The sequence below is a fragment of the Enhydra lutris genome, unplaced genomic scaffold (genome assembly GCF_002288905.1).
Source record: "Enhydra lutris kenyoni isolate GAN:26980312 unplaced genomic scaffold, ASM228890v2 scaffoldscaffold7, whole genome shotgun sequence".
NCBI classification, from domain to species: Eukaryota; Metazoa; Chordata; class Mammalia; order Carnivora; family Mustelidae; genus Enhydra; species Enhydra lutris.
The window spans coordinates 24775727-24787879 of record NW_019154091.1 but is presented as its reverse complement, the minus strand read 5'-3'; the positions used below and the strand labels follow the sequence as shown (position 1 = coordinate 24787879).

Here is a 12153-nt window from a genome sequence, read left to right as displayed (position 1 = left end):
TGATTTATGGGGTTGCTTCTTTACACCCCCCAAGAAACCGTGAATTCTCTGAGGTTTATATGGTCATATCATGAACAGAATTTAAAAAAAAAAGAAAAAAAGGAAAGCAAAGAAGTTAAAATAGTAAGTGGCGAGCGTCCAAAAACAGTGCGGGGAAAAATCAGATTGTGATTTCATCTAAATGTAGACCTCGCAAGTGAAAATATTTTGTGGAAGTTTTTAAGCATGGTGGATTTAAACATGCACATATCCTGTGCGGCTAGGGATGCTGTGTGTCCTGTACTTTCACTGAAAAAGGCATATTTTTGTTTAAGGGAACTCCTCGTATTAGCTCCGGGTAATCGTTACTGGGAGATTGTTGATTAGAACCATAATTTTATCTGTTTAACACTAGAAAAGATTGTAAAAAAAAAAAGAAAAAGAAAAAGAAAAAGAAAAAAATGCCATCTTGTAAACTTCAAAAGTTTAGTGTTGATAAAAAATTTTATATAATAACAAATTTATTTAATCTGGCTACCTACCTCAAGTTTTCAAAAATCTTGTGGGGGTAATAAGGCTAATAGTATTGTGTAGTTAATATAAAGCTACTTTAGTCAGACTCCCAGAGTCTCTTAAATTAATATTTTTATTTCATATAACATTTTATTGGGTCCAAAAATAAAAATAAAATAGAATCCTACACCAAGATTCCAAATCTAAGACAGAAGCTTAAAGAGGAAAGGAAGGAGGGAAGGAAAAAAGGAAGGAGAGAGGAAGGCATTTACTGGAAGAGACAAGATTGAGGTACGTCAATAAACCTAGGAATATAAAGAACTAGTCTGGCTACTTAATGAAATCCTAAAGCAGTATGGTTTAACAAAGGGGTATTGCATAATAGTTTCCAGAATTGTATTCATGCTAGAACAATGAATCCCTGCACTCACCGCTCTTATTTTTCAGAAACGTTCTGAAAAATAACTGGTTTGAATACTCTTGGATACTGAACCTAAGTTGTCCATATTCCCTCTTACCCTTCCACAAATAAAAAAAAAAAAAGCCAAAGGAAAAAAAATAAAATGATCACCTATTGGTCCTATATCAATTTCTATATCATTACGCTTCAGAATTCTACCAAAAGGTCCCATCTAGGTTCCAATTTTCCATATAATCACTTGCTACCATCCTGATTTATTCAATAGACAGATATCCTTCGAAGGCATCCATACCTGATACTCTACAGTTAATATTTAAATTAAAAAAAAAAAAACCCACGGGGCATGTGGTGAAGGAAACTGCACATGGTAGGATTTTTACAAATGAACAGTAAAACCTTAATGTTCACACAGGTCAGCTCTTGGGCTGCTAGCGTTCATCTTGCTTCTCATGCCCAGACAGGGTCAGCACAGTTCATGATAGCAAGGGTGCCATTCACAGTTATTTTGGTCGTAACATTCCGTCTGCATACACATTTATCCACATTATTAGTAGGTTGTAACGTAAGTGCAGGGCAAATTATAGGAAAAAAGTATAAACATTCAAGTCGTCATACCCTGAAAAACATGTATTTTGCTGTCGTAAACTTTTTGCACTAAATCCCATTTCAGGAACAAAATAAATAATACCATAGGATTCACAACTGGAATCGGCTTCCTGATGAAGCCTAAGGAAGCAGTAGCTTTTTTTAAACTGCAGAAAAGAAGTTTCTCTCACCACAGATCTATGCTCAGGGCGAGGGGAAAAACCTGCCAAGAATGCTCACCCTAGTTAAGTGCTAGACAGCTCCCTCCCCCAGTAGAAAAACCACAAGGCTCCAGTAGCCTGCTCATATCGGCTTCCAGCAATAAGAGGATTCTTGAATCGAAACCATAGAAGTCAGTCGGTGCTTTCACTGTGACACCAAGCACAGAGTCTGGACTCTAGCTGATATTAAATGCACAATTAATAACAATTGCTTTCAGGAATAGATGATTCATGATGATGGGAAGTTAACATTAGAACCAGCAGGTGAAAGAGAGAGGACGATGTGTGCCTAAGACCGGACGGTCTGCATCCCGCTTTGCATTCAGTGTCAGGGCATCACCTGGGATGGGGAAGGTCAGGTCGGGGGAGCCCCACCCCCGTCTGGCAAGGCGTGGGATTAGTCAGCCTCGCTGCTGGGGATTTCGAGTCTCCTCTGTGCTGAGCTGGTGTTTCGTGTCAGATTCCTTTCTCTTCTCCTAAGGACAGGGTCTCCCAGGCTGCCAGGCGTCTTGAAAAATGTCTCACGATGTGTGCGTCGGATGCTCTTGGGGGTCATGGGAACTGGGGACTAAAAGAGCAAACACAAACAGGTGAAGTCAAATTGTTCTCGGTCTCTGAACTAAGCTCTTTCTTGACCTGTGTCAGTACGATCTTTGTGCGGTGTTCTTTTCGCTTTTCTGTCCCACTCCTCTGCTTTGTAGCCTCCCCAACACTTCCCACAACCGGAAATTCACTTCTTTGTTTTGTGGGCGGAAAGGCAGCCTAACGAAGAGGCTGGGAGCGTGCCACCAGCACGACTAGCTGGCTGACATGGGCAAACTACTTAACCAAGCTGTGCCTCGGTCTTTTCATCCATACAGTGGGGGTGACAAAGGTGACGGGGTTGTATGAATTAGACAAGATAATATTTATAAAGCACTTTGGGCCATGCTAGGCATACAGTAAGTATGTGCGTCTTGGCTCTTTTTGTACACTTGCTACTATGTATCTTCTTGTGTTAAATGTTGCATATTGATCTCCTTAACGTGCCCTTAAATGGTAGGGACCATTATCCTGTTTACTTTCCTATCTTAACTGGCTGGATGAATGCCTGGCACATGACTGGTGATCAGAAAGCATGTCACATTCTCATCACCTTGTTTAAAAACTAACTTGTTTAATTTCAACATCTAGCAAACTTGGGAACCTCTGACTTATTTGTCTAAAATATTTTGGGCCACAACATAAAACTCTGTCTCCGTGAGAGAAAGGAACAACTCTGGACAATGCCTAAGGCACCAACACATGCTTATTGACGAACTACAAATGGGAGTTTGGAGGAAATACAGTACTGATTAATTAATATTGATTATAAAATTCATATATGTACATTTGTGTGTGTGTGTGTGTGTGTGTGTGTGTACAGCCTCCTAAACACTGCATTTTGAGAAATGACAGATGCTTGGAATCTTTGTGCTTGTATCCAGACTTCTGTTTCCCTGAATTGTTTCTACAGCTGTACAATGAAAATTCAGGGTGTTCTCCTGTCATTCATCTAATGAAATGAAAGCCTGGAGAAATCATTGGAATATTCAGCATTCATCAACAAGCCCCCTGAACCATCCTTGAAATAAATCCCTTTAATTTTAAGGAACATACTGACAACTAAAAAATATTTTTGTCTTCAAAGTACAGCATCTCTAGCCTCCAGTCTCCAACAGAAGCTGGGTAGACCCTGACCTGGAGCCTCTGTACTACTGGCATGAGACGAAAAGCAAAGCTCATGAAATGCAGACTGAACTGACCCCATCGCAGAATGATGACCTTCCTGGGCTCACGGCACAACTCACCTGTTGTAATTTTACTATGGGGACAGGATGCCCCGAGTACACAGGGGATTCAGGCTGGATGACGTTGTGTGATCTTGGCATCTCTGGACTCAGGTTGAGTGAGAGTGGACCCTGGAGCTGAGGGTCTGCGGAGGGGAGTGCTGATGATTTTGGATTAACCATGTTTGCAGGGCCGATGAGAAGATGAGCTGTTGATCCGAGGCCAGGCAAGCCAAAATTCACAGGTCCCGCATTTGGGAGAGCACCGGGGGCCGAGGAAAGTGGCCTGGCCATCGTGGGAGAATAGAGGACGGGGAAAGGGCCCAGCGTCGGAGATGGTAAGACCATGCAAGGAATGCTGAGGGATGGCAGCTGACCTGAAGGGGGTCCCACGGCATGGGGGTTCTGACTGCCAGATAAGAGCACATTGAAACCATTTAATCCTGAAACGGAAGAACAAGGTGAAAGTCAACAGAATGTACGTATGCTTCCAGCACATGTACCCCACGGCCCTTCCAAATGGGAACCCACGGTGAATGAATTCCACCTGACCAGGCCAACTCCCTTCCCTTGCTCTCCCCACCCTACACCGCTTCTCCCCAGCAGTGGACACCACTGAAATCCCCCCCCACTGTGGGATAATGTGGGGGATGTCAGTGTCTCCAGAGAGAGTCAATTAACATGTGTTCCACTGAATGCAAATTGAAGAGGAAAGTGAACTTGGATGGGAAAAATTTTATCTTTATTTCTGTAAACTTCTAACAAATTTATATTTCCCTCAACTTGGATCACAGGCAACAAATCCAACAGTATTACTAGCACCTTGACATATATATTCCTATAACATTAGAGCTATGGGAGATTGTTACTAGACTGTCAAGCTCCTTACGACTTTGAAATTATGAGAACACTGGAACTACTGTCGGATCTTCTTATTACTATAATTTAAAAAATTTTTTCTAATGGTATTTCAATATATTTGGCCTCCTTTATTATCCTATGTATTTATTAATTCTATGCATTTTTTAAACATTCCGAGGAGGAATCTACAGGCTTTACCATAGTGTCAGCAAAAGCTAAGAATCCCAGTGCTGGGCTGTCATTTCCATTCAGCTGGGACTGAGTCTGTTTCTTGTTTACCAGTGTATCTGCACCTTTGAATATCATGCTTATATCAAACCCTCAGAAAATATTTGCTAATGGAATAAAGAATGTTTTGTAGATAACTCAATAATAACACCTACCTAACCTATGAAGTGAATGGAAAATTCAGGAAAATCAGTTTAAGTCTCTGCATCGAGAGCAGATTTATGTACACAATGCGTGTCTTAAAAATTAGGGATCTATTATATTTCAGCTTTATTTCAAAACACTGACAGCGTTGGAGTCTTACTGTCAGGCACTAGCACCTGAAGTGTTTCAGATGAATTAAATATAAAATTTAATTCAGTTTCGAGAGTACCACCTGGCACAGGTGCCATCGTGAGTGCTGCTTTACCACGAGGATGCCTTAATATTTAAGTTCATGCAGGTAATGAGTGGCTCTGCTGTCCAGCCCTCTCTAGACCCGGCCCTTGACCACAGTGACACGCTGAGTACCTCTGGATATTCAAGACATCAGCACACTAGCTGTACAAGGTGGCCAAAAGTTTAATGCATTTAAAAAAGATGACTTGCCCTAATTATTTTCATAGTTTCCTTCAAGTTGGCCAAAGTGATAGCAGCCTCTACCTTCATTTCATTGATGGAGGGAAAGAAAGGGCTGAGAGTGAAATGGTTCAGAGGCTGTGTAGACTGCAGTTCACTGATGAACCACTTTGTCAGGTGACATGGAAAAGATGTAAAAATCTAATTTATGACCTGACCACCCCGAGGGGCCCTAAGACACAAGGACCCTCCTTACCGGCCGGCGACTGCACGTAAAGGTACTGTTGCAAAGAGAGCTCTTTGGTGCTTTCATTTTCTTTTGAAGACTTTTCGATCTCTGTGTCTCCCGAAGGATTTCCCCACTCAGAAGAAACGAAGCAGTTGGCTGTGCCCTTTGCCGAAGGCTCCTCTGCAGCTGAGACTTGGGCCTCCATGTGAGTGTCTTCGAGGGGTACAGAGCCGCTGTTACCTGGGATCCTGGGGGAGGCAACGTCTGTGGACTCTGAGGGTTTCTACGCACAGTCAACGAAGAACCGGAAAAGCAAGAAAAATCCCAGTGGTAAAATACGATAGCAGCTTTCTCAACGCAGCTAACACATAAACAAACAGGTCAAAGACCAATGTGTGCCACACCGAATTGCATATGTCCGTTGTTTCAGTCACGCTTATTACAATGGTCTGAAAATCAGTGTCCTATCACGTACTTCTATAGGCTTAGGATTCTTAAGCATAGACATGATGGAGTTTTAACAATGACAGACTGGCCCTGGTGTTTAGACAATAAGATACACTTCAGAGCTACTGACACATAAAGGGTATAGGTCCCAGACTTTGAGTGGCCCAGTAACAACTGCAGGAGGACTGGCCCAAAGCCAGTCTTGGTTATCTAAGACCTATATATACCAGTCAGTCTTTCACTGCCATTCTGCAACCCTAGGCTATATACAAAATTAGAAGGAGTCACTCTGGTGAGAGAAAGGAACAGAAGAGAAAGCATCCTCAGTAATAGACTGATTTCCATGCGGGTGCCGAGTGAACCCAGCACAGATGCCTGCCGTGATCGTGCTTCTGCTTCCTGAGTGTTGGACTGGTCAGATCTTGTTCACCTCTGAATGGCTACGAAGTGAGAGATGTGAACAGCTCATATTTGTGTTCCCTTCGTTTTGTAGCTGGGGAAACGGGATCTCTAAGCTGTGATGAGAACGGACACAGACACTGAAAGACCAGCAGCCATCACACTGCTGACTCTGGAGCTCGCGTGCATCCTGGATTCAGATGATTATGTCACTGACCTCCACTCATGTAAGAAAAAAAGGATAAGCCAAAAGATGGGGAGGAATATACAAACACATGAACAGTGATTGACTCTATGTGGTAGGATTATGTGTCTTTTTTTTTTTTTTTTTACACTTTTTAGCATTTTATGCAAAGTGGGAATTTTATAAAAGTCACTTTTATTACAGTACTACTTTATGGCAAGATTTTATGGCAGAGCCAGTCCTGGGCTTAATTATATAAGCAACACATGAAATACCTCACATTTCAGACTCAATGGCTTATTAGCATCTGTACATCTGTATACCCGAACTCCCTTACCTTGGGCACGACAAGAGCTAGAGGGCTGTCTTCATAGTCCCTGCTCTGTCTTTTAGTGGCTGGCTCCTCCTCCTGAGGCCTCCTCTCCTCCCCAAGGCGCTTCTGAACTGAGGGTGTGGATGGGTCCCTCTCTGACCCCGAGCCGGACCCTGGGGACGGTCCCTCCTGCAGGCTCCCGTACAGCATGAACAGCGAGGTGGAGGGCACGTACACCACAGGCTGGCTGGCCAGCAGGGCTGGTTTCAGGGTCTCCATGTCCGAGGCAGCCGAAGCTGGTGAGACACTCATTCGTCCAGTCAGACTGTTCTGCATGGAGAAGGCCTGCAGGTCCGTTTGGGCCACAGAAAATACTTGGTGTGGTAAAGGATTAGCAGAATATTCTGAGTCAACAGACAAGCCAGGGAAAGGAGCAGCAGGGTCCAGGCTGCTTGACGGAGGCATCACTCTCTTACTGACGAAGGCTTTCCTCCTGCAGTAAAAAGGAACATAATGGGTCCCATCAAGTTACCACATTCCACCAGATTCTCTGCTTTCTCAAAGAGAGACGTACCAAAGCAGAAATGAGATAATGCTGCTCAAGCTGATACTAAAGTGTGTCCCTGAGCACCTACGAGCTGACTCCAGAGCAGATGACCATACAACTTGGACGGATGGTTAGGGATGGGGTGGGTGAGCCCTTGGGGGACTCTGAGCTCAGAGATCACACCGGCTCTCCCCTGCCTCCTCTATGTCTAATAGTTATCAGCACATAGTGACTGCTACCTCATAGCAGGCCCACAAATGCCCCATGACTAACATAATAATTTTACATAATTATAATGATAGTTACCCCTTGCCAGTTGACGAGGGAGGAAAAGTGAGTGACTGAGAGATCAGTGACTGATCAGCCTACTAAAGGTCAACCGGCCTGCTTGAATGTAAGGAAGACGGGGCTCACACTCAGGCACTAAATGACGTTCTGGGTAGATAGCCGAGACTGGACCAGAGGTTCACTGAAAGGACACATCTGGAGTGTCTCAAATCCACTGTGCGACAAATGGAGTGGGCAGTGAGTGAGGAAATAAAGTTATCTACTAAATTATTTTCTGTCATTCTTATTCTGCTCAGAATTCCAATTTTTAGGCACAATTCATTCAAAATTAAGCCCTATTTAATAGATTAAAAACAATGTCTGGGCCTTTTATACAGAAAGATTTCTAAATAACAAAAAAAGTTATGTCATTAGTGTATTTTTGGAAACAAATTAGGAAAACCTGTTTAAGACTCCTTTAAGAAGAGTAAACAGAGGAGAGGGATTTCTTTGAGCCTTTTTGATGGAATCAGTAAGATGTATTTTGCCTTGTCTTCTTGTCCACATGCTGCTGGGAATCATATGGAGGGCCCTGGGCTGCAGAGATGAGTAAAGCTCTCTGGCCGCAGCCCCTCTGAATGAGAAATCACTACTACTCAGCTCTGTGAAGCTCAAAATACCTATACTGAGTACATCCCCCACCGTCCTACCTACCTCCAGTCATCTACCTTCACCCTCCACATCTCCACCAATAGCAGCACCATCATTTGAGACCTAGGTGTCCTTTGTGAGGCCGCTTCCTATCTTGGTGAGTTGTGCTGACTCACTGTCTTACACTGATTTCCACTCCTTTCCATCTGCAGCTGACACAGCTCAGACCCACACCAGAATGGCTGCAGATGGGCCATTCCGCCTGCTTTAAACAGTCATGGTGTTCTCAAGGAAGTCTGCTGTAGGTCTTTACTGTCTGTCTCATAAACCCAAACTCTTCTACCTGGCTTCTAAAATAATATTTTTTTGCCAGTTTGACCTATTCACCTCCAACACCCCGAGTTCTTTTTATGAATGAGGTTTCCTTTTGCTTTCCTATTTGTACAAATCGTTATGGCTAAACTAATCAGTGTATGTCCCCATACTCCCCGACCCTGCCTCACAATCTGTTTCTTCCCAAATCAGTCATTAAAATCCTCTCTTATTCCCACATTAGCATTTCCTCTGCTTCCTCCTATAATATGTGATTTCCTTCTAAATCAGACCCAAAACTTGAGTCTGATGGCCTGGGTTTGAATCCTGGCTCTGTCACTTCTTAGCACTGTGCCCTTGGACAAGTTATTTAACCTCTTCGGGTTTCTGTTTCCTTTCTGTAAAATGAAGATGAGAGTACCAATCTCAAACAACTGTTGTTGTGATTAGATGAGTTACTGTACATAAAACTTTCAGAATGGAACCTGGTGGTTCATAAACAAAGTTAGCTACAGTGATGACAAGTGATTCCAGGAACTATAGTTATCAGTTCTCAGGGCCATGTTAGTAGTAAACTGTCTTTTATCAATGTATTTGTTTTTATTTTTTTCCCCTATAAGCTTTCATTAGCTTAGGGTATAAATTTTTCATACTTTTGTGTCCCTGATGCTACACCCAGCACAATGATGAGCACAAAGGGGAAACCCAGAAAATTCTTAATGTACAAATGGCTGACTTAGGAGCAAGACTGCTAACATTTACATTCTGATAGGTGGCATTTCAATGGAGTCAAAGTTAACACCAGAAAATAGAAAAGAATACACTCAGGGCACCTGGGTGGCTCAGTCGGTTAAGCGTCTGCCTTTGGCTTAGGTCATGATCTTGGGGTCCTGGGATCGAGCCCACATTGGGCTCCCTGCTCAGCGGGGACTCTGCTTCTTCCTCTGCCCCTCCCCTTGTTCACGCTCTCTTTGTCTCTCTCTCACTCTCAAATAAATAAAATCTTAAAAAAACAAAAAAGAATACACTCAGAGTTTTTGAAGACTACTCACTGTGAACTGTCTTCTATTTTCTGTCGGTAAACAGCTGCCAGACTTCCAATTTCTAAGGAGTAGCCACCTGACCCTGAAAAGAAAAATAAAACTCTAACAAAATATGGCAGGGGATTTATACACACCAATGATATACAGCTGGATTCATTATTCACTGCTCAGGGATTATAAGATTATCTGAAATCCATTCCGGTTTTGATTCAAAGAGAGAAATTTCCAGAAGCTAGCTGTTAATGGGGAATTTAGGTTTTATCAATAATTAGAAAGAAAACAAAACAAGTGTTGCTTTGTAAATTTGATGAATGTCTGACATGCATCAAACAGACCAACCTTGGCAAACCAGCTAATCTTTACTGGTGGACTAGGATGAATTTCAGGCATGGGGCCATGTTCACTTCCTGTGAAGCAAGCAACTCTTTTACCCCCAACCATCATTTCACTTCAGGTAAGTGGAAGAAACAGGCAGGGCCTAGAGTCAGCTTATTTTAAAATGCCTGGGCAGGGTGACTGTTACAGGACAACTGACTGATTCCACAGAATATGGAAAGGCAGATACCTTGTTCCTCTTTATAAGGGCTGCTGGGCTCTGAGTTCACTTTCCTCTGGATCCTCTCAGAAGCCTGAACTGTGCTGAAAGAACCATGTCGAGCCAGCCTCTGTTTTGCACAGACTTGAATCTGGCCATATGTTTCTCTTTTCAATTCTGGTAAGACAGATGCAGAAACATCCACTAGTTCTTCATCTAAATAAATGAGAGAATTGGTAGTGTTGTTATATAGCTGTAATTCTGGATAATTTTAGTCTTTTAAAGATATAGCTTTGAGAGCCTGTAATTGTAATGGAGCTACTCTATAAATTAAAAACTAAGACAATCAAAGGAATTTTATGAGCCTTGTCTCAAACCCCAATTTCTTTTGATGTACTAATTTTTTAAGAGTTAGTAAAAGACTATAAAGTGAAACTGAATCCACATATAATCTAAAATTATCTAAACTGCAACAAAAATAGAACAAGATGTTCTCCAACCCAAATTAGAACAGACCTGACATTTCAGATGCTTTCTCTGGGCAGAGATATCAAAGGAAAACCCAACCATGCTCACACCAACACACAGATTTAAAGATTTTAACACTAATTGAGATCAGCCTCTTAGGCCACAGCTCTACTGCAATAAGAATCTCTACTTTCTATTATGTTGCTTTATTATGTCTTTCTTATGTAGTAGGAGGCTCAGTTACTAAGTGACCAAGGGAATAAGGTCAGCAAAAGCCCCATGGTTGAAATGCTGCAGAATAGTGAGAATAGAAGCGTTAAGAGGCCCATTTTATGCTTATGGTAGCCTGTGTAAAATCAGGACAGAATTTTCTAGGTAGAACCAGGCCTATTTTCTACAGAGAAATAGTTCCCGTTGCTCAGTCATTCCTACCCTGTTCATCTGTTTGATTTTTCTAAGATCAAAGCATGCATGTTTTAATTACAAGACTAATTTAATAAAAGGAAAGGCTCAGCTAGACTTACATTTTCTAAAACACACAAAAATTTTTAAATCACTTTTACAGTTTTTTCTCATAACAAAACCCTCCAAAATGCTCTTTCTAGAAAATAAAAAATTACAAAATCAAAAAGAAAATGGGTCAAGATGGTAACAGGGAATACATTTACCCTCCCGCCTTAAACACAGTTATCAGACAAAACAAATAAAACAATGGCTCTCAAGACACTGGACAGTAGGAAAAAACAGGCAGTGATCCTCAGAGATAGTAATCAAATAAGGTGAGACCAATATTGCCCTCACTTACTGCCCAGAGAATATTTCCTGGTTGGAGTATAGGGAAGGGAACCTGGAGAGAGATTGGAAATCTCCCCAACTCAAGATTGGAGCTGGAAGCCAAGGCAAGCCAAGGCAGCTAGAGTTTGCAGGGCAAAACTCCAGGGAGGAGAGCCATACCAAAAGAATGCTGGAGATCTGCAGAAGGTTCCCCCCTACCTCGCCCCACTTAAGTGTTTAGTGGAGTACTCATGCATGTGAGACTACCCAAGGTCAGGGAAGGAACCACTTAAAAGGAGAAGAAGTAATAGTGTTTGCAGCTCATCCAGGGCTGGGAATAGTGCCTATTGCCAATAGCCAGCATGGAAAAATCTCCTAATTCATGAATTACTGGTTAGAATACTAAAAAGGGTATTATTGCCTCAATAGTGAGGGTAATGCACTGAAAATGAACTTCTGATGATCCTGTCTACCAAAGCTTAAAAACAAGACCTGAAAGGTTCACTGTTTCCAAGCAACTTCACTGCATTGCAGAACAAAGCTGAAGAACATTTTTAGAAATACTGAAATATCTAGCACTCAACAGTATGTAAATCTCACTGTCTGGCTTACAACTAATTATTATCAGGTACACAAAAAAGCAGGGAAATACAACCCACTATGAGGACATAAATCAAGGAAATGGATTCAAAAGTGACACAATGATAGAATTAGTGGACAGGCACATTAAAACAGGTATTATGATTGTATTCCATGAATTCAGGAAACCAGAGGAAAGATTAGGTATATTAAATAAAGACACTGAAAAAT

At 42.0% G+C, this 12153-nt stretch overlaps 1 protein-coding gene across 1 annotated transcript in view; it reads right to left on the bottom strand.

Annotated features, from left to right (window-relative positions):
- Positions 1 to 2078: 2078 nt before the first annotated feature.
- LOC111142218 (transcription factor E2F7-like) overlaps positions 2079 to 12153 on the bottom strand; it is a 35935-nt gene continuing 25860 nt past the window's right edge. Inside the window, exons 7-12 of the mRNA XM_022495248.1 lie at positions 10132 to 10317; positions 9576 to 9648; positions 6771 to 7239; positions 5431 to 5686; positions 3549 to 3970; positions 2079 to 2287 (exon numbers count right to left, since the gene is read on the bottom strand). Of these exons, the coding sequence (XP_022350956.1) occupies positions 2117 to 2287; positions 3549 to 3970; positions 5431 to 5686; positions 6771 to 7239; positions 9576 to 9648; positions 10132 to 10317 (1577 nt within the window). The 3' untranslated portion in view covers positions 2079 to 2116. The remainder of the gene's footprint in view (positions 2288 to 3548; positions 3971 to 5430; positions 5687 to 6770; positions 7240 to 9575; positions 9649 to 10131; positions 10318 to 12153) is intronic.